The 24,534-nt window shown below is 37.8% G+C and overlaps 1 protein-coding gene across 1 annotated transcript in view; it reads right to left on the minus strand.

Annotated features, from left to right (window-relative positions):
• POLR2B (RNA polymerase II subunit B) overlaps window positions 1-24,534 on the minus strand; it is a 46,883-nt gene that overhangs the window by 11,053 nt on the left and 11,296 nt on the right. The window contains exons 6-17 of the mRNA XM_060012459.1: window positions 24,205-24,424; window positions 23,663-23,821; window positions 19,846-20,010; window positions 17,555-17,751; window positions 17,272-17,391; window positions 16,268-16,454; window positions 12,928-13,071; window positions 12,521-12,660; window positions 12,310-12,421; window positions 8,727-8,881; window positions 7,652-7,850; window positions 7,170-7,338 (exon numbers count right to left, since the gene is read on the minus strand). Of these exons, the coding sequence (XP_059868442.1) occupies window positions 7,170-7,338; window positions 7,652-7,850; window positions 8,727-8,881; window positions 12,310-12,421; window positions 12,521-12,660; window positions 12,928-13,071; window positions 16,268-16,454; window positions 17,272-17,391; window positions 17,555-17,751; window positions 19,846-20,010; window positions 23,663-23,821; window positions 24,205-24,424 (1,967 nt within the window). The remainder of the gene's footprint in view (window positions 1-7,169; window positions 7,339-7,651; window positions 7,851-8,726; window positions 8,882-12,309; window positions 12,422-12,520; window positions 12,661-12,927; window positions 13,072-16,267; window positions 16,455-17,271; window positions 17,392-17,554; window positions 17,752-19,845; window positions 20,011-23,662; window positions 23,822-24,204; window positions 24,425-24,534) is intronic.

Consider the following 24,534-nt stretch of genomic DNA (forward strand, 5'->3'; position numbering starts at 1 on the left):
TCTACTCAATATTCTGTAATAACCTATATGGGAAAAGAATCTGAAAAAGAACGGATATGTATATATGTATAACTGAATCACTTTGCTGTACCCCCTAAAAATAACACAATATTGTAAATCAACTACAATATAAAATTAAAATTATATTTAAATAAAGTAACAAGTATTAAAGAAGAAAAAAAGCTGAAAACTCTATAAACTAGTAGATTGCAATATAAGAAATGATTGTTGAATGTGAGTGGGGTTTCTTTTTTTTTTAAGATTTATTTATTATTTTTTTATTTTATTTTTGGCTACATCAGGTCTTAGTTGCGGCATGCGGGATCTTCCGTTGCGGTGCGGGGGCTTCTCTAGTTGTGGCGTGGTTTTCTCTTCTCTAGTTGTGGTGCACAGGCTCCAGGGCACGTGGGCTCTGTAGTTGTGGCGCATGGGCTCCAGAACGCGTGGGCTCTGTAGTTTTGCAGCACGTGGGCTCTAGTTGAGGCGTGCGAGCTCAGCAGATATGGCACGCAGGCTCAGCTGCCCCGCAGCATTTGGGATCTTAGTTCCCTGACCAGGGATTGACCCGGAGTCCCCTGCATTGCAGGGTGGTTTCTTTACCACTGGACCTCCAGGGAAGTCCCTGAGTGGGGTTTCAATGAACATAATTCATATATACGTGAATCATCAGATTTTCCAAAAACTGAAACACACTCAACTCTAAAGCTACAGTAACATAGTACCTTGACCTAAATATTTCAAATGTGGAGTAAAAACTATGACTACAGAATACAAAGGAACCAAAATCTGGATGACTGAATGTTTTGGTTATCTAAGTTCTGAATAAACTGTTTATATTTGCTTCCTTAAAGCTAAATTCAACTTTCAAAACACAACCCACCGGGCTTCCCTGGTGGCGCAGTGGTTGAGAGTCCGCCTGCCGATGCAGGGTACACGGGTTTGTGCCCCGGTCTGGGAGGATCCCACATGCCGCGGAGCGGCTGGGCCCGTGAGCCATGGCCACTGAGCCTGCGCATCCGGAGCCTGTGCTCCGCAACAGGAGAGGCCACAACGGTGAGAGGCGCGCGTACCGCAAAAAACAAAACAAAACAAAACACAACCCACCCTTCAAGAGGAGACACACCATTCATTCACACTTTTATGTGTACAGCAGGGATGCAAAAGTTTTCATAAGCAGAGTGCAGGTAAGGGGTGGTAGCACTGCTGGTCTGAGTCTGGGTCACTAAAGACACACTCCTCCAAGTCTCTGATTCTCAGTAATTCCCAACCCAAGGTAGGAATAGATTTGTAGAAAGAGATACTCACAAAAAGCAGGCCCTCCTCCCCAACTACCACATTTGCTCCTCCTTAACAACTACATTTCTATGGCCCACTGTGCCACAGAAAGCTTTCCACTAGCTATTTTAAATGCACTGACCATAACATTTAAAAAAATAAATTCACACTAAAGCTTAGATTTCAAGCTTTTCTTGAAAAGTCAGATCTGGCATCACTGAGTCTGCACGTACACATCACAACCACAGCTGAAGCTGAATAGGGCTAACCCCAGCAAAAAGGCAAACCTCTCTTCAACTCCACCTACTCAACCAATCTTGCCTAAGCCTGTAGGAATCTGAGACTGCAAGCTCTGTTGAACAGATAACACGAAACACTTTGTGCTAAATATAACCTTGATTGCTCTCTAAAGAAGGATCATAGTAACAAGAGGGCATCTGTTGTTCTGGGCACCCTGATGGGTTTGTGTACCTGTATTTGGAGCAGGAAAAACTAAAATGCTCTGCTGGGAGAGGAAGGGGAGTAAGAAATCCTCCAAGGGAAAGGCAGTGTCAAGGAAGCTGAGTCCTTCCTGGGAAGGACCAGAGATAAAGCACCCAATAGCAGGGAGCCAAGAAGAGTTTTCAGAGATCAGAAAAGTCAAATAGTCTCTCCTCAGGCGTGCAATGAAAACTCCTGAAATCTAAATGATTTCCTCTAAGGAATCTTTAGTAATATCCACACTAGTCACCACTCTTTTGTGTGGACTGTCTGAGAAAACTAGAAGAATTTTAATTTTCACGCACAGTCAAGCTGCATAACACAGAAAAAGTACATAAAGATGCAGGATCCTGACGGCAGGGGGTGATCTGAAAGGAGTCGGGAATTGGCAGAAATTCCAGGGTCTTGGGAGATGTAATATGATCCTACTGCTAAGGAGCCAGGAGCAGGACATACGTGACATCTGTGATACATCGAATGGGCAAGACTTCCCTAGCACGTCCTCATGTTTTTATGCAGCGCTACCTATGCCCTCCCTCTTCTCCAGGTGACAGCCTATAGGTGCTCAACTGTCTTGGCCCTTGTGGGGCTTTCCTCCTCTCATGTGACAATCCCTGGATCGCCCACACTTGCTGTATCAACTACAGCCCAGGAGGCAACCCCCTCCATCCTACAACCTTTATCCAAGGTATCTGGGCAAGTCTGAAAGATCAGCTAAATTTAGCTAAAAACAGTAAACTTCTGAATTATATGTCTAATATTTTCTTCTTAGCTTAAAAGCCCCAAATCAAGAAACAATGTAGTGAAGAGGAAACAGCACAAGAAAGTGAAATGGGGGGAAGGTGTACATCTGGTCTAAAAGGGAAAAAAAAAGGACCAGAGTTTACATTCTGGATTTTCAAATTAAGTTGTATAAACTTTGGGCAAATAACCTTTCTGATCCTGTCGCCACATCTGTAAAACAGAGATGATACAACCACCACTATCACTAATCAGCTAACATTTATTTCTCCCTTATTAACTGCTAGGCACTAAACCTTGAGTTTTAAGTGGATTTAACCATCTAATCATCAGAAAAGCTTTATGAGGCAGGTACTATTATTATTCTCACTTTTTAGGTGAAAAAACATCACAAAGCTTTTATGATGCTTAGAAATAACGTGTAAGGTGCCTTGGCTGGTGGTTCACACGAACTGCTCAATAAATATTAGTAACTTCAAAAAAGTATCTGTGATCTCAAAGACTATAAACATGTGAAATCTAGGATTACAACCCACCTGTCAGCCAGGCTCAAACCCTTTCAGCCATTCTGTCCCCACCTACTTCAAACCTCAGCTCAGCAGTAAGGAGGCTCTAAGTATCTTGACTCACTTTAAGTCAAGGTGAACTTTTGTCACAAGGATCTTTGCTCCCAGAAGATGTCAACCAAAGAAACAGTACTCTATAGAAATAGGAATGATACTAATCCAAAGACATTCCTTAAGATAACCCTATTAGCCCCTTCTCCTTAGGGCTCCTAAGCCCCTTAGAATTTGGCCAATGCAGCTGGCAGGTTAGGCAGGGCCAGAGCTAATAATTCAGCCACGATGGTCAGGAGATTGGTTACATCAATAGATTGAGCAAATAACTAAATATACTGAGGACAACGGGAGCCAGGTTTGTCACTGTCAGAGAATGGAATTCTAAAATAAACACTATGGTGTTGTACTGGGATGGGAGATATGGTATTGATATGAACTCATGGTTCTTTAGTATATAGAGATAAAAAAATAGATAAAGGAGGGGAGGGGTATATGCATACATATATTTTCCTAGTTCCAACAGCCGAGAGGACCTAGAAATGATGACATTATAATAGCAAGGAGCACACCTAGCACCCAGATTTTGGTTTCTACACACTATTCTTTTATCCTAAAAGGAGAAATGACCAAGTCCAAGTTTAGGGGAAGAAAAGCACAAGATGAGGCAAAATGTAAGGAAGTGCTTGAAGAACAATGAGGACCTATCAGGAGTCATCTTGAAGATACTCCCATTGGAAAATCTGGGACAATTTCAGCATCAAACAGGGAGGAATGATAAGATTAGAAAATCACCATTTGGCAATAATCACCTGCTAAATTAATGACTGAAAGTGTGACAAGGAATAGCTATTCACATCATCTCAAAGTATCTTCTCACAAAGACTTATTACTTACCTAATAAGTACAAAATAATTATAATTAATAAAAAGTGGAGAAACCTGACAAACAATATCTTAATTACATGATAAAAGTTAAAATCACTAATAATGGGACAGAGACAGCATGTGCTTCCTGATATCATGCCCAGAGAATATAGCACTGCTTCTATGCTAGTACTGCCAAAAATTCATAACCTGAATATTGTTTCCATGGGGAAACAATAGTCAAACCCAAATTGAGAGACAATGTATAAAGTAACTTGACTGGACTCTTCAAAAATGTGGAGGTCATAGAGACAAGGAAAAACGAAAGAACTGTTCCACATTAAAGAGACTAAAGAGACATGCACTATCCTGGATTAGATCCTAGACCAATAATGGATATTATGAGGACAACTGGCAAAGTCTGAATTGGGGACTGCTGACTAGATGGGTATCAATGTTAACCCCCTGATGTTGATGGTTGTACTGTGGAGAATGTCTTTTTTAGGAAACATACACTGAAGAATTAAAGAGTGATGTGGGGGCTTCCCTGGTGGCGCAGTGGTTGAGAGTCTGCCTGCCGATGCAGGGGACACGGGTTCGTGCCCCGGTCTGGGAAGATCCCGCGTGCTGCGGAGCAGCTGGGCCCGTGAGCCATGGCCACTGAGCCTGCGCGTCTGGAGCCTGTGCTCCGCAACGGGGGAGGCCACAACAGTGAGAGGCCCGTGTACCGCAAAAAAAAAAAAAAAAAAAAAAAAAAAAAGAGTGATGTGGGACTTCCCTGGTGGCACAGTGGTTAAGAATCCACCTGCCAATGCAGGGGTCACGGGTTCAAGCCCTGGTCCGGGAAGATCCCACATGCCACGGAGCAGCTAAGCCCGTGCGCCACAATTACTGAGCCTGCACTCTAGAGCCCACGTGCCACAACTACTGAGCCTGCGTGCCACAACTACTGAAGCCTGCGTGTCTAGAGCCCGTGCTCCGCAACAAGGGAAGCCACCGCAATGAGAAGCCCACACACCACAACTATAGAAAGCCCACGCACAATAACAAAGACCCAACGCAGCCAAAAATAAATAAATTAATTAATTAATTAGTCATGTAGCTTCAGGTCTGTAACTTAACTTTTAAATGGTTCAAGAAGAAAGAGAAAGGGAAAGAATAAGGCAAGTGTGGTAAAATGTGAACTAGGAAATCTGGATGAATATTATATAGGAGTTCTTTGTAACAGTCTTACAACTTTTCTGTAAGCTTGAAATTATCTCAAAATAAAGTTTTTTAAAATATAGATAGATAACAAGATTAAGGCATGAAGCAATAACAGAGCTGAAAGGCTTGTAGTCCCTACCAGCCATGCCCTCACCACTTCGTATCAGTGCCAAAGGAACATTCTATTTCAAATCCAATCCTTCACCTGTTTCTTTTCTTCTCTAGCCATAAAGAAATTATCTAAATGCTGAAGAAAAACACAGCACTGCAAGTATAGCCCAAAGATACCAGCATACTGTAGACAACGTAACAGATTTTGTTTTTCTAGACAATAGTAACCCCTTGTGGAAGACTTTGAAAATAAATCATTCTAACCTGTGAGAATTTGCTATCAAAATGTCAGATCCCCTATTAAATAATTTAAAGTCACTATTTACAAGGCAAACTTTACTAAATAATGTTATCCAGGGTCAAAGCCAAAATTCCGCTAATAATACGGTAAGACAACAACTCTGCCAAAGAACTATGCTGTCTCCTTTATATTCAATACTGATACCCTTCAGTCTTCTCTGCACCATTTTACCCGTTGTCCAGTCTCCTTGAGAACCTCTTCCTGCAACTTCCTGATTCTTCTCCTTATCATCTACATCTCAAATCTCCTCTCTGGATTTCTCTTCCTGGTGCCTGACTTTATTTTTTCTGGCTTTATTCTCACTCTGAATTTTCCCTCAGCAATTTCACAGTAATCTATAATTATCATTAATATATCAAAAACTTCACAGCTCTTGATTTGACCTTCTTTCTAACCACATTTGCAACTCACTGTTGGAGGATCATTCCTGAGATGCTTTGGCAGCAACTCAAAATCAGCATGTTGAAAACTGAACTTATTATCTTACGTCTAAAACCTCTTCTTTCAATCTAAAAAAGAGTGGATATATGTATAACTGTAAATCAACTATACTCCAATAAAAATTGATTTAAAAAAATAAATAAATAAAACCTCTTCTTTCTTCTAACATGCTCCCAATGTTATTAATAGTATCTCTCTCTTGATCACCCAAGCCAAGAACACCAACAATATTTCCAATTCCTTTCTCCCCTCTCTTCATCATTCTACATCCAATAAGTAATCAAGTGTTAATGTTAACAAGTGTATTCCAACAGGTGTTTCACGCCCTTACGCTTTTTCATGTCTCAATAAGGACCTTACCATTTCTCACTTAGACCACTACAAGAACCTCTAAGTTACCTCCCTACTTAATACCGTATATGACTCTAATCGATCCCTTACGTGACTGCCAGAATTATACTGTAAAATAAATTTGTAACTGTATTACTTCCTTGTTCAAAAAGGCTGGATAGGGTTTCCCTGGTGGCACAGTGGTTGAGAGTCCACCTGCCGGTGCAGGGGACACGGGTTTGTGCCCTGGTGCAGGAGGATCCCACATGCTGTGGAGCGGCTAGGCCCGTGAGCCATGGCCACTGAGCCTGCGCGTCCGGAGCCTGTGCTCCGCAACGGGAGAGGCCGCAACAGTGAGGGGCCCGCGTACCGCAAAAAAAAAAAAAAAAAAACGCTGGATAGTTCTTCATTCTCCAAATAAAATTCAACCTGCTGTCTCCACACTATGAGACCAAGTATCACTTCCATGCATTTCCACTCAGGCCATACTAAACTGACATAAATACTGACAGTTGCCTTCATGCACCCAGGACCTTGTTCAAACCATCTCTCAAATTCAAATACCCTTTCATCAACTTTACTCTAGTCCAAAATGCTACCTCCCCTATGAAATTGGCTCTAGACTCCAACAGGAATCAATCATTTCTTTCACTCTGTGCTTCCAAAGGAATATATACCTCCATCATAACACTTTACATATATCTACCTTTTTATTGAATTGTGCTCATGTTTTCCCACCACATTATAAATTCTAAGAGAATAGAGACTGTGTCATATGCATTTATTAACCGTCCAAAGAACCCACAAAAGTGTCTTAAGCATGGCAGGATCTTAAAAAATGTAGAACAAAACTGAACATACCTGCTGGCAGCTCTCTAAATCGTAGGTATTCCATTGACCGTGTAGTCACAAGTGGTTTTTGAGGATAATAGAGAACATGGGCCAATGTATCCATACGAACATGAAAGTTGGTAATATAAACCCCCATAGCCTGCTTACCCATAGCAGACTGGTATGTGTTTCTAGGGGACTAAAGGTAGAAATGAAAAGCGGAATCAGTGAAAATTTAATTACTTCTAAATAAACAGACTTTACAGGGTACTTCATAAATCAGAAATATGGCTGGTAAAGTTCCTATTCTTTCTGAAAGATAAGTGATAACCATTTGGAATAATCAATTATGGCTCTTAAGAGTCAAACACAAGAATAAGCATATTAAATGCTGTAGTTCATCATCTTTACACTAAAAGGCTTTTCTTCCAGAAAAAACTACAGACTAATCTCTAATTTTTATTCTGCTTCCCCCAATTCCTTACAAAGCATAGTCAAAAACTGCTACCAACCTGGTTATGATCAGGAAAAGGAATAATAGATGCACAGACACCAAGAATCATTGATGGATGAATCTCACAGTGCGTATATGTGGAACAATAAGCTACTTCTTTCTCTTGTAAATCATCTGGGGTCATTGCGAGCATCACTGTTTCTTCTTCTAGAGTATCAATATATTCTACTACCCCACTGGCCACAAGATCCTGCCAACTAAAAAAGAATTCATTTAATTTCCTTACTTCCTGAACTATTTTAATTAACTAGGCTTCCTACTTAATAAAGAGTATTCCTATATCTGTATGCATTCACATAGAAAGAGTCCCAAAATAAGCATACCATTGTTAACAGTGAAACAAACAAGTTACTGAACAATACACATAAAGTATGGCTCTGTAACTACTGTTAGTTTGTTTTGCTCTGCTCTGATGTAAAGAACCTACTTGTGGGGCTAGGGTGAGTATATAAAAACAAAAAATAAGGTCTGGAAGAACAAATACCCCAAATGGTAACAGTATTTACTTCTGAAAAGGAGAGTGTGAATTGGGGGCTTTTATGTTTTTTTATTACACCTATTTTTTGAATTTTTAACAATAAAAATATACACATTCATATATCACTAATAATAAATTGTAAAAGATTCTTTTTATTAAATTTATTATTATATTGTTTATGTTATACATTATCTATATCACATCGGTTATTTTTCTTTTTTTTGGCCGCACCACACGGTATGCAGGATCCTAACTCCCCAACCAGGGATCGAACCCATTCCCCATGCAGTGAAAGCACAGAGGTTATTTCTTATTAGTAGTAGAGGTAGTCTTTACCATGTCACAAAGACTTTTACGCTTAAATAAAACCCTAAAAGTCTCTTACTTGATAACAAAAATTAAGAAAAAGCAAATGTGACTGCTAATGAGTACAGAGTTTCTTTCCGGGTCAATGAAAATATTCTGGAATTAGATAGTGGTAATGGTTGCACAATCTTGTGACTATACTAAAACCCACCGAACTACATAGTTTAAAATGCTTAATTTTAGGGCATGTGAATTATATCTAACTTTTTTTCTAACTGCATGTTCTTACCTGTAGTTGTTATATTCTCTCTCTTTCAATTGATCAATGTGTCTCTTCTTCAAAAGTAGCTTTTGTTTTTCCACAATCAGAAGTGGTCTACAAATACGGCCTGCATCTGTATAGATCCGAATCTCCCTCTCTCGAATATCTCTGATCATAGAAACCTATACATAAAAAGACAAAACAGTCTCATGCACTTTTATTTTCTCTGTATCATTAAGGCTTAGCTAAAAATACAACAGGATTAATAGATTATCAAATAAAATTAATAGATCTTAGTTTATCATTGTTCAATATACTAAAAACCTAGGTATAATTTAAAATTTTATGTAGGATAAATATCTAACCTTGGTAATTATAAAGCTGAACAATATCTGGTAATAATGTCATGCAAAATAAATTAAAATGAAGAAAATATATGTTTGATATGACAAATACGAGTATATTTCTTATTTTCTTGTTTTCCCTCTTTGGTAATTACATGTACTTCACGTGTGTAACCTTTCAATATCCAGCCCTATATCACTCTGCCTTGATCAGGCTTTCCCAGTAATAAGCCTGACTTCTCACAATCACCTATAAGACAAATGGTTTATAGTCTAGCTCTCTAATACAGCAGTCACTAGCCACATGTCACTACTGAGCACTTGAAATGTGGCCATTCTGAAAGGAGATATGCTGTAAGTATAAACTACTCACTGGATTTCAAAGATAGTACAAAAAAATAAAATTTATCATTAATAATTTTCCATTGATTATATGTTGAAATTGTAATATTTTTGATGTATCCGGTCAAATAAAACATAATGAAATTATTTTCATCTATTTCTTTTTTGGGGGGGGCCATGCCACATGGCTCACAGGATCTTAGTTCCCCAACGAGGAATTGAACCCACGTCCTCGGCAGTGAAAGCGCAGAGTCCTAACCACTGGACCACCAGGGAATTCCCTTTTTTTTACTTTTTTAACCTGACTAGTAGAAAAACATAAATTGCATATGTAACTTGCATTATATTTCTACTGGATAGTGCTAGAAAATATATTCCTGGAAAACATCAAAAATATTTTGGGAAAACTTACGATAAAGAACATAATATTAAAAGCACTACAGAATCTGAAGTGCCAATATAAAAAGAAATAAGTCAAGAAGTAAACAAATAAGAATCTTCAGTAAATTATCTAGATCTAATATATAATCTTAAAAGTCAACTAAGCAATGAATTGCCAATGAGTTGGGAAATGGAAAAACAGATTGGTATTTCTACACAAAAGTACTTTTAAAAAGTGAAATCAGCATCTGGATACTTTTATTAAAGAAAAGATTGGGTGGGGAATTCCTTGGTGGTCCAGTGGTTAGGACTCTGCGATTTCACTGCCGGGGCCCAGGTTCGATCCCTGGTGGGGGAACTAAAACCACGCAAGCAACTCAATGCAGCCAAAAAAAAGAAAGAAATTAAAGATTGGGTTTATTTAAGAAAGGAAAGGTTTGGATTACTCAGTTTTAAAATGATAGTAAATCATAAAAGCTTGATCAAAAACACCAAGTTCTCCCAAAGTAAAGAGTCAAAAGCCAAGAAGAAGATAAGTCCCACATTCCTAGCCCACTTCCTGTCCTTAGAAAACAATCTGAAACACTGTGTTTATGAGCAAAAACACCATGCGTGGCATTCTCAAATGCTTACCTTGAATCCTTAGAGAATTCCTAATAGAATATAGAATATTACAATACAGTTAATAGAATATAGCTCTTGTCTTAACAGGAAGACATAAACTGAGCTGCGTCTCCTCAAAGGCCAAACAGTATCTTGTGTTCCAAAGGAAACAGGTGTTCTTGAGAGGACTATTGACAGGAAAGCCTAACAGGTCCAACACAAGGCTAAAGTTAGAAATGGGTAAAATGAGGACCTCTGATTATCAGAAAGTATGAAGGAAAAGAAAAAATACTAGACTCCTGAAAAATATACACAATTTTCCCACTAAGAAGCTCCCAACAACACTCTCCAATAGGAGATTAAAGAGCCTAGTCCAAGGACATAGGGTCCATTCATAGTTTCAACAAACACTCACTCAGTGTCAGACACTACATGTCAGGCACCATACTCAGAACTGAAAATACAAAGTCATATTAAGACATGTTCCCTGCCTCTGAGAAGTTAATAGTTTAGAAAGTGAGGTAGGCAAATAAATCAACAGTTACTATCTGGTATAAGCATTCTGTCAGAAGTTATTTAAGGAAAATATGCCACATATAGTCACAGAGACAGATCTAAATCAGGGGCTCAGCGAACAGCCTGCAGGCCAAATCTGCCCTCACCTGCCATCTATTTTTTTTAAATAAAGTTTTACTGATTTATGTATTGTCTATGGCTACTTTTTACTACAACAGCAGCGTTGAATACACACCAGACACTGTAAGGTAAACCAAGACTAAAATATTTAATACCTGGTCCTTTAAAGAAAATGTTTGCCAACCTCTGATCTAAATCAAACTGGGTGGTCAGGTGAAATATCCTGAAGGAGACGAGAGTTAACACTAGAGTTTTGCAGAATTGGTGAGATTTACCTAAAAAAAAAGTAATAAGCACCCTTTTCCCTATTACCCATTTTTGAGGACGCATGGATGACAAGGAGCACAAGCATTCCAGGTTGAGGGAATGGGCCCATGGAAAGGTAAAGAGGCCTAAAACAGCATGAAGAATTTAATTTTATCCTAGAGAAGACAGAAAACCTAAAGGCAGCTCTCAGCAGAAACACCTGGCATTAACAAAGTTCTCAATCACAAAAAACACAACCAATTTTGGTTCTTAGGCTTTCTCTTAGCCTTGCCCGCCACACTCAAGTGAAGCATGCTGTTCCTGATTTCTTCAAGCCATGAATACGCCTGGGTCAAAATCCAGGTTTGCCTACTAGAGGAAGGCCTGGAGCAGCCAAACCTCGATTCTCTGCTTTGCTACATAGACAGGAGGTCAGCTTAAGTGTGTTACAGTTTCTCTCCAAATCCACTTTCACCGAGACAGACCCAAAGGTGTAGATTTGGGGAAATCAAAAGCCTGAGCCCAGCCCTCAATACAGTACACTAAAAGCAAAAGCCCTATTTTGGGGAGGAATAAAGCTCATACAGTATTTTGATGACTAAAAAAAAAAATCCATCCTAATCCCAGAGCTCTTCAACATCCACCTAAACATAAAGGAATCTAATAGAGGTGTATCACATTTCATGAATGAATCTCTGGATTCCGACAAAGGAGAAATCAGAGATATTCACTCGCTTTTTAAAAGCACTGTAGTCAGCTTTACAAAAAGATTCTCAAAAGAATTTTTTACTTCAAAATGTAATTTGAATTCCAAAATATAATTTAATAACAAATTACATGTCAAAATTTTAGATGCGTATATCTAAGGCATTAAAGCAAACAATACCTTATAATTAAATCTAGCTCAAAACATCATCTAGAATTTTGAAAATGTACTTTACAATTCAAAGGAAACCAGTTCAAGAAAGATACCAATGCAAAGATAACTTTCACTAGTCTTTATGCCTAGTTTGGAAATCCCAGAGATCACGTCCTCTTAATTAATTAAGGACTCTTACTTCAGACACAATGATGTCCATCTGACGCCTCAATTTCCGTAGAGTGTTCATAAGTTGTTCAGGATCTTTATGTATTCCAACCCAGCAGCCATTAACAAAAATCTTCGTTGCACTAAAATGCAAAACCAAAAGCATTCTGCACTTAGTAACCCTCTAATAAGTTATAACCGAAGATTAACAAGTTTTTTTTTTAAATTGTATTTATACACACTCAGCAATAGCTGCAGGAGAAATTTCTTCTAAATTTTCCATACTCCATTCTTCTAAAAATTCCAGAATTGGAGAAGGCTGAGATCCAACTGAAATATAAGCCATCAGAGCTAAATTCTTCACAAGTCCTACAGCATGGCCCTTGGAATAAATAAAGTACATATTACTCATACTGATTTAACATGCCTATCCAAATTCTTTTCCACAAACATTTTCCTCCAATTTGATTTCAGAATGTACTCTTACTTCCTAAGAACAAAATTATAATATCTTAGTTCTAAACTATACTACATAGTTAAATAAAATTATAAGTAATTATAAGTAACAAAAAATTTCTTATAAAAGTAATTATACCCTACATGATTACTGCTGGACTTTCTGTCTTGAACATAAATTCTAATGCATTACCTCTGGAGTCTCAGCAGGACACACCATTCCCCACAACGTATTATGCAACTGTCTTGGTTTTGCTAGCTTGCCATCTCTACCAATGGGAGAATTTAAACGACGCAGGTGAGAAAGAGTAGATGCAAAAGTTAGGCGGTTTAATACCTAGAAAACAATAGCAAATCTTTAAATTTTGGGCATTTCGGTTACTCACACTATCACATTTTTGGCAAATACTAGAATCAGGCAAAGTCATATTTTTACATATAATCCACTCAGTGTCCAACTGTCCGCATCCCTCCCTCCTTTCTCCATCCTGCCCTGGATAATCTTATTCACCCCTGTAACTTAACTGACCCTTACAGCAGCAATGGCAAATATATGACATACAGTTCTAACATACCACATAAATGTTTTGTTTACGGTCTATCTCCAACCACTAGGATGTTAGTTCCACAAGGGTGGGGAATTTTTATTTGTTTGTTTTGTTCTCTGTTGTATCCCTGTACCTAGAACAGTACACTTGGCATACATTAGGCACTCAGTAAGTCTTATATGCTACCAACTCACATTCCTTTGATCATAGCAGACATCACTAATCCATCCGAGAACTTTTCCCAGGCTGAGGCCTCTGAATCCAACACAGAGATTCAACACTTACAGAACACTAAGCAAGGTAATACTTGTAAGTAAGATAATATTTAGAGGGATATAAAGCAAGCAACACAAACTCAATGTACCTAATAACAAAATCACCACATTCCCCAGCCCTACAACAACCCATCCTCCTTCTTCTTCCTAAGTCTCCTGTCATTGTTAATGGCATCACCCTTCCCTTTATCTCCCAATCTAGAAATCTCAAGATATTTTTGTCTCTGACTTCCTCCTTTCACATATAATAAACAATAAGCATATCCTGTCAACTCTATTTTCAAACTTTCTCAAAAAACCATTCCCAATGTCACAGCAATAAACCAGCCCCTTACCTCTTACCTATACTATCGCCATCAGCTCATAAGTTCCTGTAATGTCCTCTCCAATCTACTCTCCTCAGTTACCAGAATTATTAAAACACAGATATAGATAAGTTCACATCACTCACTGAATTAAAAAATATTATACAGTTCCCCGCCAACTAGAGCAGCATGACTCTGAAGCTCTTCTCAATGAAGCCCCAGATGACCTTCCCCTACCAGCAGTCTCCAGAACTCCTGTACTCCATTCACATTGCCAAACACCTTCTCACCTCCACAACTCTGACCACGCTACTGCCACAGAATGGAATGTACTACCCCATTCTGCTCTGTCTGGTGAAATGTTACCACTTCCATAGAAGACATACGACCCACCTCCAGGAAGAACTGTTCTCTTCTCTCTACTCTGTGGAGTTTTCCATCATTCAACTAATCAGTCACAAAGTCTTACAAAACTTATTTCGTAAATATTTCTCAAATTTGACTCCACTCTCCACCTCTACAAAACTGCTCTAGTGCAGGCCCTAATTATTTCTCACTAAGGCTGTTGCAACAATCTTTCTGCCACCAACTCTGCCCTTCTCAAATCTTTCTCCACACTGCCAATTACTGTGAATCTACCTAAAAAGCAAAAATGAACATGTCACTCCCCTCTATGAGGTGTTCCAGCTCTCCACTCCAACCCCATCTTCCTAACTCTCTCGCTTTGATCTGAAAACCCAAGAATGCTCTGGCTCCTTCCACATACACATGCTCTTTTCTCCCTGTCCCTTTGTTCAGGATATTAAGTTTTCTCCAGTTTTCCTGTGAGCTACTGGTTCTACCCTCCTCCAAGACTTGGGCTATTTCCCAACAACCCTTCAGGAATCAGCTCAACTGTCACCTCCTAAAGAAAACACTTCTTTTCACCCTTTCAGCCAGTGCTAAATGCCTTTCTCCAGCATTCCCACAGAACAGGTGTGCACAGCTCTCATTTAATACTCACTGTATCATGTTGTAATATCTGTTTACATCTATGAGTATAGACTGTGAACTACTGAAGATCAAGGATCATGTTTTATTCATTTCTGTATCTCCAATGTGTGACAGAGTGCCTGGCACATCTTAAGTCCCAGTACACACACTGAACTGAATTGGCAGGATGGCGTTTATCATAATTCAGCTCAAGGCAGAATGAGCTGTACATGGACGAATGTTTCCTCTAATAGATGGTAAGCTCGAGGGCTGGAAGAGCGTCTCATTCAACTCTGTGAACCCAGCATCACAAACACCAAGTAGACTCAACAAATCCTTACTAAACTAAAAGGAACTAGAAATTTAACTGGACTCTAAGCATTCTTCCAGAATTTCTTAAGGCATCTAGGTTTCTAGGAATCAGGAGCTTAAAGTTGGTGTCTGAATGCCAAATTAATAAGGTGACGCTGGTATAGGCTAGTTTAAAAAAAAAAAAAAAAAGAGGGGGAGATCCCCTCCATAAAGCTAGACATATACACTATAAATTTTCAATCTTATATGAAAATACAAAAAATAAATAAAAAATACCTAGTGAGACATTTTTGTAAAAGGTTTCCCCCATTACTCCTCCTGAGAGTAGCTATTGCAATCACTGTACATAACAACAGGCCAACATAGAGAAATCACTGTTAGAGGTATTACATTTTGCAAAAAAGGAAGCAGGTGCCCATTTATTCTCTGGGTATCAGCTTCTAATACAGAGCTTTTAAGACAGAAAAACTGGGACTTCCTTGGTGGCACAGTGGTTGGGAGTCCACCTGCCAATGCAGGGGACATGGGTTCAATCCCTGGTCCGGGAGGATCCCACATGCCACGGAGCAACTAAGCCTGTGCACCACAACTACTGAGCCTGTGCTCTAGAGCTTGTAAGCCACAACTACTGAGCCTGCGTGCCACAACTACTGAAGCCCACGCACCTAGAGCCTGTGCTCCGCAACAAGAGAAGCCAATGCAACGAGAAGCCCACGCGCCGCACGAAGAGTAGCCCCCGCTCACAGCAACTAAAGAGAAAAGCCCGTGCACAGCAACGAAAACCCAATGTAGCCAAAAATAAATAAATAAATTAATTAATTAAAGAAGAATATTTAAGGCATTAAAAAAAACCAAAAATTTCACAAACATGGACTGTTTCACCTCCCAAGAAGCTACTCGAATTCATTAAATATCTTGATGCAAGTCAAAACTTTTAAATCTCTTAGTAATGCTAACAGCTAATTTAAGAAAAATTTCACTTTCATAATTCAAAAGCCCCCAAGTACTTTTATATCTGACCAAGAAAAAAAAAAAGGCAAAACAATTTACATTTAGTGAAAGATTCTATTAGTCCCATAACATTTTCTTATCAAACCTGTAGTCACAGTTAACATCCTTACCTGAGATACTCCAGCTCTGGCTTGATGAGCTTTCTTTTGGTCACCCCAGTTCCCAGTAGCTAAAGAATATTTTAGGCCATCAGATATAATCCTTGTTTTAATTGCCAACTCCAAGTTAAAATCCTTTCCTCGATCAATGAACTTCTGGGCATAGATCCGTACTTCTTTAAGCAAATTCTTAAACATTCTGCCCAATAAAATGTTTTAAACATGTAAAGGTCTACAATATGCATCCTTAACAAGGATAATATTGCCCACAAGGGGGCGAAAAGTGGTTGAGGTAGAGGGAGGGAAGTGTTATTACTTTTTATATAAAAAGCAAAGACGTACATATGGTACATAAACATATACAAGCAAAGCAATTAGAGAAAAATACTCAAAAGAGGCCCCTTAGTGGGGCAATAACAAAACGAGGTTGAAAAACACTAATATACAATATAATAAATAACAGAACACATACAATAATATTATTTCTGTATTAAATTACCTACATTATTTTTACCTATATTATTACCTACATTATTTTTACCTACATTATTTTTACAAATAAGTTTTTCTAATTATAGAAGTATATGTTCATTATAGAAAATACGAAAAATATAAAAACATATCAAGAATAAGATAAAAATCACATATAACCCCAATACTGAGACAACCACTGCTAATATCTTGATAGACTTCCTTCCAGCTTTTGTTTTTATAAACTGCAAAGCAGAACTAATAAAAATTCCAGTATCAGCACTTAGAAAATCAAGGCAATAATTCAGCTTTCTCAAATGCTTTGTAAAGGTAGAGAAAACGTAAACAAGTTATAAATTTCCTCACAATCTTGAAATTCTCAAATTTGAAGTATCAATAGAACTAAACTGGGCAAGTGGCAAAGAATGTAGCTAACTTCATGTGTACCCAATATGGATGCCAAGATAGTTTAGCATCTCAAGTGCAATAACCAATCTAAAGTGAAATCTCTCTACTTTTAACAATATCATTCTGTAATTCCTTACCCTCTAAATAAGAATGCAAGTAGTGGTCCAGCAAGGTCCAATCTTTTGTTTCCATAATGATCTCTGTCATCTAATTCTCTTCTACCCAAAGCTGCTAGCAGCAACCTATGAACCATGTACCTTTAAAAAAAGAAAAGAAAGAAGTAAAAAAGAAAGGACATGGTTTGGGATTTTTTTTAAACTTATACATTAAAAACATCAATTTTGACATTTTTAGCTTTAAGAAAAATTTTATCTCAACCACAGCTTGGCAAAGAACTTGAAACAATGAAATTTGACATACCCCAAGAAATAAGCTTTCTTGGTCTCACAAAAATCACTGACGCCAACATGAGGGAGCATTTCTTTCTGTAATACTTCCTTTGCATATTTAATCCTTTTCTCTTTGGTGACACCAGGCTTTGCCCCTCTTGAACCAATGAAATTTAGTGCAACATTCTGTTCTTGGATGACAAAAGCTTCATCGAGAGAAGGTTTAACCTAGCAGTTAATTTAAATAAAAATTATTTTCAAATTCACATCTTTACTTTAAAATAAGGCAACTGTCACTTAATTTATGTTAAATATCCCTATGAACCTAACTGAATATGCAAATATTTTTAGAAATTCAAGGAATCACAAAATCTTAGAACTTGAAGACACCTTAGAGATCTAGGGACCTCTGAAAAAAATCCACTCATCAGCACAATTATACTTTCCAGAAAAATACAAATAATTCCATTATAACAGAGCACAGTGAGTCTTGGGGATGTTTTGTTTGTTTTTTACATTTTAATGAACAGTAGCTTTAAAAAGTTCCTTTCAAATATCTAAAATCAATTTAGAGAAGTTTAACACTCAAATTAAAATTTACTAAGTCTCAAATGAATAAATGTGTCATACTGTTTTCAGCCTTGGTTTAAAAGGTTATCTTTTAAGTATCTAAATACTTATTATCTTTAAGTTTAAAAAAAAAAAAGCACATGACTATTGCCAAAAATCTAACCAGAATCCATTTTTGTCATGTAACCATAGCAATAAATACTCTAATAACTAAAATATACTCCAGCTTCTTTGTGACCGATGTTTAGCCTGTATTTTACCTTATTTCTCTGTAGTCTTAAAGACTCTGGATGATTCAGGACAACTTTAAGAATATCAACTACTCCTTAGCCAAGGATCATCAATGGAAAAGATTGATAAGGAAATGCATATTTCTCTAGACTCAACAATCCTTCCCACAAAAATAATAACTTTACAGTGGCGGAACCTAACAGACGGCACTGTGAAATTAACATTACCAATAATGGGACACAATAAAATCATGTGACTCCTGATGTGATGCCCTGGAAAGCACACAATATGATCTCTGTATTTGTCCTGCCAGAAAATGCATAAATTGAATCTAATCATGAGGAAATATCAGAAAAACCCAAATTGAAGGATATTCTACAAAATAAATGGCCTATCCTATCCAAAAACTTCAGTGTCATGAAACATTGAGGAAAAAGACAAGGGAAGATTAAAAGAGACTAAAGGGACATAAAAACAACATGTAATACATTATCCTAGATTGGATTTTGAACCAGGAAAAAAAAGAAATGCCATTAGGACATGATCAGGACCACTGACATAAACCTAAATAAGATCTCCAAGTTAACAGTATGTACTGCACTGAAGTACCAATTTTAAAAATTGTAATACTATGATTATGTGAGTAAATATCCTGATTCTTAGGAAATATACACTGAAGTATTTAGGAGTAAAAGGGCATGATGCCTAAAACTTACTCTCAAATGATCCCGAAAAAAACAATGTGTATATATAGATAAAGAGCATCCTAAAGCAAATGCAGCAAAGGTAACAACTGCTGAAAATAGGTGTAGAGTATACAGGAGCTGTTTGCAACTTTTCTGTAAGTTTGAAATGATTTCAAAATAAAAAGTTGTTTAAAAAAAGAAGATATCAACTACATTTTCCCTTTTTACTACACTGCATCAGACTAGTATGCTTTTACGATTTTCCTTACTACTGTTTCTTCTTGCTGCTGTCAATGAACTCTGACTGCCTCTAGTTTTCATGTCGATTTTACAGAGAATTGTCAAGAAAGAAGCCAAATGAACATATATACACTACCAAATGTAAAACACAGAGCTAGTGGGAAGCAGCCGCATACCACAGAGAAATCAGCTTGTTGCTTGGTGACCACCTAGAGGGGTGGGATAGGGAGGGTCGGAGGGAGGGAGATGCAAGAGGGAAGAGATATGGGGATGTATGTATATGTATAACTGATTCACTTTGTTATAAAGCAGAAACTAACACACCACTGTAAAGCAATTATACTCCAATAAAGGTGTTAAAAAAAAAAGGTAAAACAGAAAATTAATTCACTAAATTCTGGTATTTATATGCCTTTAAAAAAAAATAAGAAAGAAGCCAAGGCAGGGCTGAAGGCTTTCACTACACAGTAAACAGCATGGGGTTTGCAACAGCTAAACTGATCTTCAGAGCAGCTTTCTACTATGTTTTTGGATTAGCAACAGTAACTTTAAACCTCTTGAAAAATACTATGAATACATTTTGCTTGCACATTACCATTTCCATCATCTCTGGATCTTCAAAGTCATAAATAATATGCTCTAAAATATCTCTGTCAGACACAAAACCTAATGCTCTGAACACAATAATGATGGGAACTTCCTGCTTGATATATGGTAGGGTTGCCACAATGCGCTGACCAATAGCACTCTTTTTTGCACCCTAGAAAAATAAAAAATCATTAGAATATGAGAATACAGACGTTATAGCCATATATAAACATCAAAAGAACCATTTTACATACATGTTCATTGTAGGTATTTCAAAAGAGGCATGCCTTTCATATTCTAAGGAACATCCTATGGCTGCTTTTCAAAAACCACTGCAAGAGGTTTACTTATTTGATGGATAGACTGGTCATCTGAACCTGAGAGGACTTCCATTCTCTACTCTCTGTCTGCCAGGATCCTCTAGAACTGCCCCAGACTGTATTTGGAAATGACCTTTGGCTGCAGGTATGAACACAGACCCCCCCCGTCCTTTCCCCCAACCAAAACAATTAAAAATTTTGGAAGAAAGAAATAGATGAGGGGAAAATAAGAGAGAATATAGCTAGACAAATGTGGAAAAAAGCTAAGCACAGAATGAAAAATAAATACTAACTCAGAGTTGGTCTGTGACATATCTCCAAATATGAATAACATTTCAAAATCAACAAACAGCCTCTCTCACATAAGATTCTCTTCCAATTTCTCCCTCTTTAATTGCAACACAGAAGTGAAATAAAAGTTACTACACTGGCATACAAACACCTAGTTTCTCAATTTTAATCAAATTTCTTTCCTTCAATATCAAAGTCTATCTTCTCTTGGCTTCATAACCCTACATTATCATGGTCCATCTAATAAGTTTCTGTTGTCTTCCTCCTCCTACTTCAGGCCTCCTTCCTTAGAAACCTTAACCTATCTCACGGATGTTCAGTAACAACTTTACATAAAGGACAGGTGAATCTTCATCTTGACCTTTTTCCTGTACTCTCAACCCTCCCATCCCAACTGCCATTTGGCTGTTTCAACTTAGTTTTCAATTATTCCATTTGTTTCATCATAGACCTTTTTCAGAATACACAAAACATTAAAAAAGAATGCCTACACCATGCACCACGCCACCTCCAAACCTTTTGTCTAAAAATGAACTCACTAGGTTCTTTCTAAAAATCAATTCTTGGACGTTCTCTATTTTATCTAGAACCTCAGGAGAGAACGATAGAATTTTTTTTTTTGCGGCTGCCCACATGCTGCTGATACTTATAATCACAATGTTGGCAGCTCAGGCAGACTAGTCAGCTTTTTGGGTGCACACACTTTAGGAGCCTAATAAATACAGGAAATTCAGTGGCTGAGAATCCTAATTTCACTCCATTGCCAGCAAGCCTCAAGGCCCAAGGCAAGTAATTTGTAAAGTTGGAAAGGTGAGGGAAGGTTTCAGATTGTTTTCAAATAGCTACTGTGGGCACTAATGGACATGACAATGAAGCCCTTGGCAATGATTACACAAAGCCTGGTGGATACAAGGAGTTGTGAGATACCAACTGTCCCATACTTAGCCAGGGTTGACTACAAAGCACTCCGAAAGCACACAGAGTATGGGAATGGGCAGTTGGCTACATCTTTTAGCCACAACGTCCAAGTCGACAGAATCACTATGAACAACTGTTTGTGAATTAAAAAAAATTAAAAAGACTACACAGAGGGAGTTCCCTGGTGGTACAGTGGTTAGGACTCAACACTTTCACTGCCGAGGCCTGGTTTCAATCCCTGGTCGTGGAACTAAGATCCCGCAAGCCGAGTGGCAAGGTCAAAACAAAAAAACAAACAAAAAACCTACACAGAAATATACATGTATACTGAATTTCAACAAAATAAAAATCATACACCTTGATTGTTCACTTCATTCCCTTTAAAATATTATCCTTTTAATTTTATTTCCCATGATTATACGACAAAGACCTTGTGTTTTTGCTCAGTGATTTTCAACTCTGGCTTCACATTAGACTACTCTGGGGAATTAAAAACAACAGCAACATGGGCACCAACAGCAATTTAGGCCCGATTCCTAAATTGATTAAATGAAAATTCTGGAAAGAACCAAAGAATCTTAACTGATTCATCCTCATATCAAACTTATCACTAAATCTAGATGATTTTCCTTTCTTTTGCCCTTCATAATCCAGGCCAATGCTTATCAACAAAGAATGCACATCACAATCACCTGGGGATCTTTTCCAAACACTTGTACTTGGGCCCCATTCTACCCCCATTCACAAGTAAAAACCATTTTAATTCTTTAAAACACCTATTCCACACAGGATTTTAACTTCAGGCACTTAAACCTCTCTAATGTTCAAGTTCTTCTTTATAAAACTTATTAAAGTGACATTAGACTCTGCAGAACTGTTTATAATAGAGCACAAAACTGGAAACCTAAACATCCATCACAAGGGAAATGGCTCAATAAATTATGCTATATCTACGCATGGAATATCAACTTACAAACAATGATCAACTGCTGATCTAAATCTGTTTTTAAAAGGTATCAGCAATGTTCAAACAGTGTGCATGGTATGCTCCCATTTGGTTTTTTTATTTTAATTTTTAAATTTATTTTTGGCTGCATTGGGTCTTCGTTGCTTCAAGTGGGCTTTCTCTAGTTGTGAGCGGGGGCTACTCTGTTGCGGTGCATGGGCTTCTCATTGCAGTGCCTTCTCTTGTGGCAGAGCACGGGCTCTAGGCATGCAGGGTTCAGTAGTTGTAGCATGCAGGCTCAGTAGTTGCGGCACGTGGGCTCAGTAGTTGTGGCATATGGGCTTAATTGCTCTACGGCCTGGGATCTTCCCAGGCCAGGGATCGAACCCGTGTCCCCTGCACTGGCAGGCAAAATCTTAACCACTGTAAAACCAGGAAAGCCCCCATTTGCATTTTTTAATTAAGACTATTTCTGGATGGATTCATGAGAAATTATCAAATCAGCTGCTTCTTAGAGAAGAGATCTGGGGGTCAAAGGAAGACTAATTTTTATAGTGTACGCTTTTTTGTACTTTTTTGAACTATTTAATGTGTATATGACTTATTTTTTAAAATTTTACAAATAAAAATGTACATGAAATTAAATAGTTAATTACAACAAATTTCCAGTATAGTTGCAAAGATTAAATCAAGCAATCTGAGTAACATAATTGGCACATAGCAAACAGTCAAGAAATGCTATTATTAGATTACATTATTGTAAGTAACAAGCCTATGGTAGGTGGCTTCTAAGATGGTGACTAATGATCCCTGCCTACTACTACTGCCTTGTGTAGTCCCCCCCCCCGCCCCGAGTACAGACTAGATGTACTACTGACTTGTATCTAACAAAAAGAACATGGCAAAAATGATAGGATGTTGCTTCCAAGATTAAGGTGTAAAAGATGGTGATTTCCACCTTGCTCATATGCTCTACGGCTCTGCTCAATTACTCTCTCTGACAAGCAGGCTGCCATATTGTCAGGGGCTGTATGGAGGGGAGCCGTGCAGCAAGGAACTGGATCTTGCCGACAGCCATGCAAATAAGCCTTATGATGATGACTGCAGCCCAAGCACTTTGTTTGCAGCCCTGTGACCAGAGGACCCAGCTAATCCACATCCAGACACTGTGAGATGATAAATGTTGCTACTGGAGTGATTTATTACACAGTAGTAAGTAAATAATAAAATGCCTACCATACAACACTGATAATATGCTCCAGAAAAACTTTCTGACTAAACATGCAGCCTGGTAACTTACAAAACTAGACCAAAAGGAATAAACCCAAATAGCATATAATAGTCCATACCTGTCCTCCTCTTGCCAGCATGCTAACCCAGATGGTACTGGTGGGTCGAGAAGAATTCTCCAGACATGATCTACACTCTCCTGTGTAGGCATATTTAGAATCCTTTTTGGCAAACACATAGACTGTGTTTGTTGCCATTTTCTCTTGAGCAATCAGAACCTATATGGACAATAAAATTACAGCCATAAAACCAACAAGATCTTTGAATTAGAAACAACAGTCAAAGCTACATCTTTATTTAGTCTGACTGTATAGGCTCACTGAAACATCAATTCTTGAACTTTACAAACTCCATTTTGCATAAACACTTCACCAAAACATACAAGCTCAAACTGACCAAATTTCTAGTGTATATTATTGGGTTGACCAACCCAATATATATAACTAAACAAAGTTTTGGTTTAATATAAATTCGGCTGTCACCTCCTTAATAATTCAACTGCTACTTCCAGATTATACAAAAGTTTACTTTTTGATTTCAACTTTCATGATTTAAATCTTAATCATCATTTGGTAATTAAAAAAAAATAATGCTACTATACCTTTTCGGATCCATTAATAATGAAGTAGCCACCAGGATCCAAGGGGCATTCATTTAACTCACAAAGATCACGATCTGTTAAGCCATTCAATAGGCAGTAAGTTGAACGCAACATAATTGGAATTTTCCCTATAAAAGTTTTCTGATGCTGTGTCTGAAGTTGTTCTTCGCCTTCTTTAATGACTGTTTTTGTTATATCAACATAAAGTGGAGCAGAGTACCTTTGAAAATAAAAATAGATCACAAGAGAATACTAAGGTGATTACTAATACTCTCAACTGGCTAAAATTTTATTTTCTGAATCTTATTTCAATATCAGCTGCTGGAAAAG

The sequence above is a fragment of the Delphinus delphis genome, chromosome 5, assembly GCF_949987515.2.
Source record: "Delphinus delphis chromosome 5, mDelDel1.2, whole genome shotgun sequence".
Taxonomy (NCBI): Eukaryota; Metazoa; Chordata; class Mammalia; order Artiodactyla; family Delphinidae; genus Delphinus; species Delphinus delphis.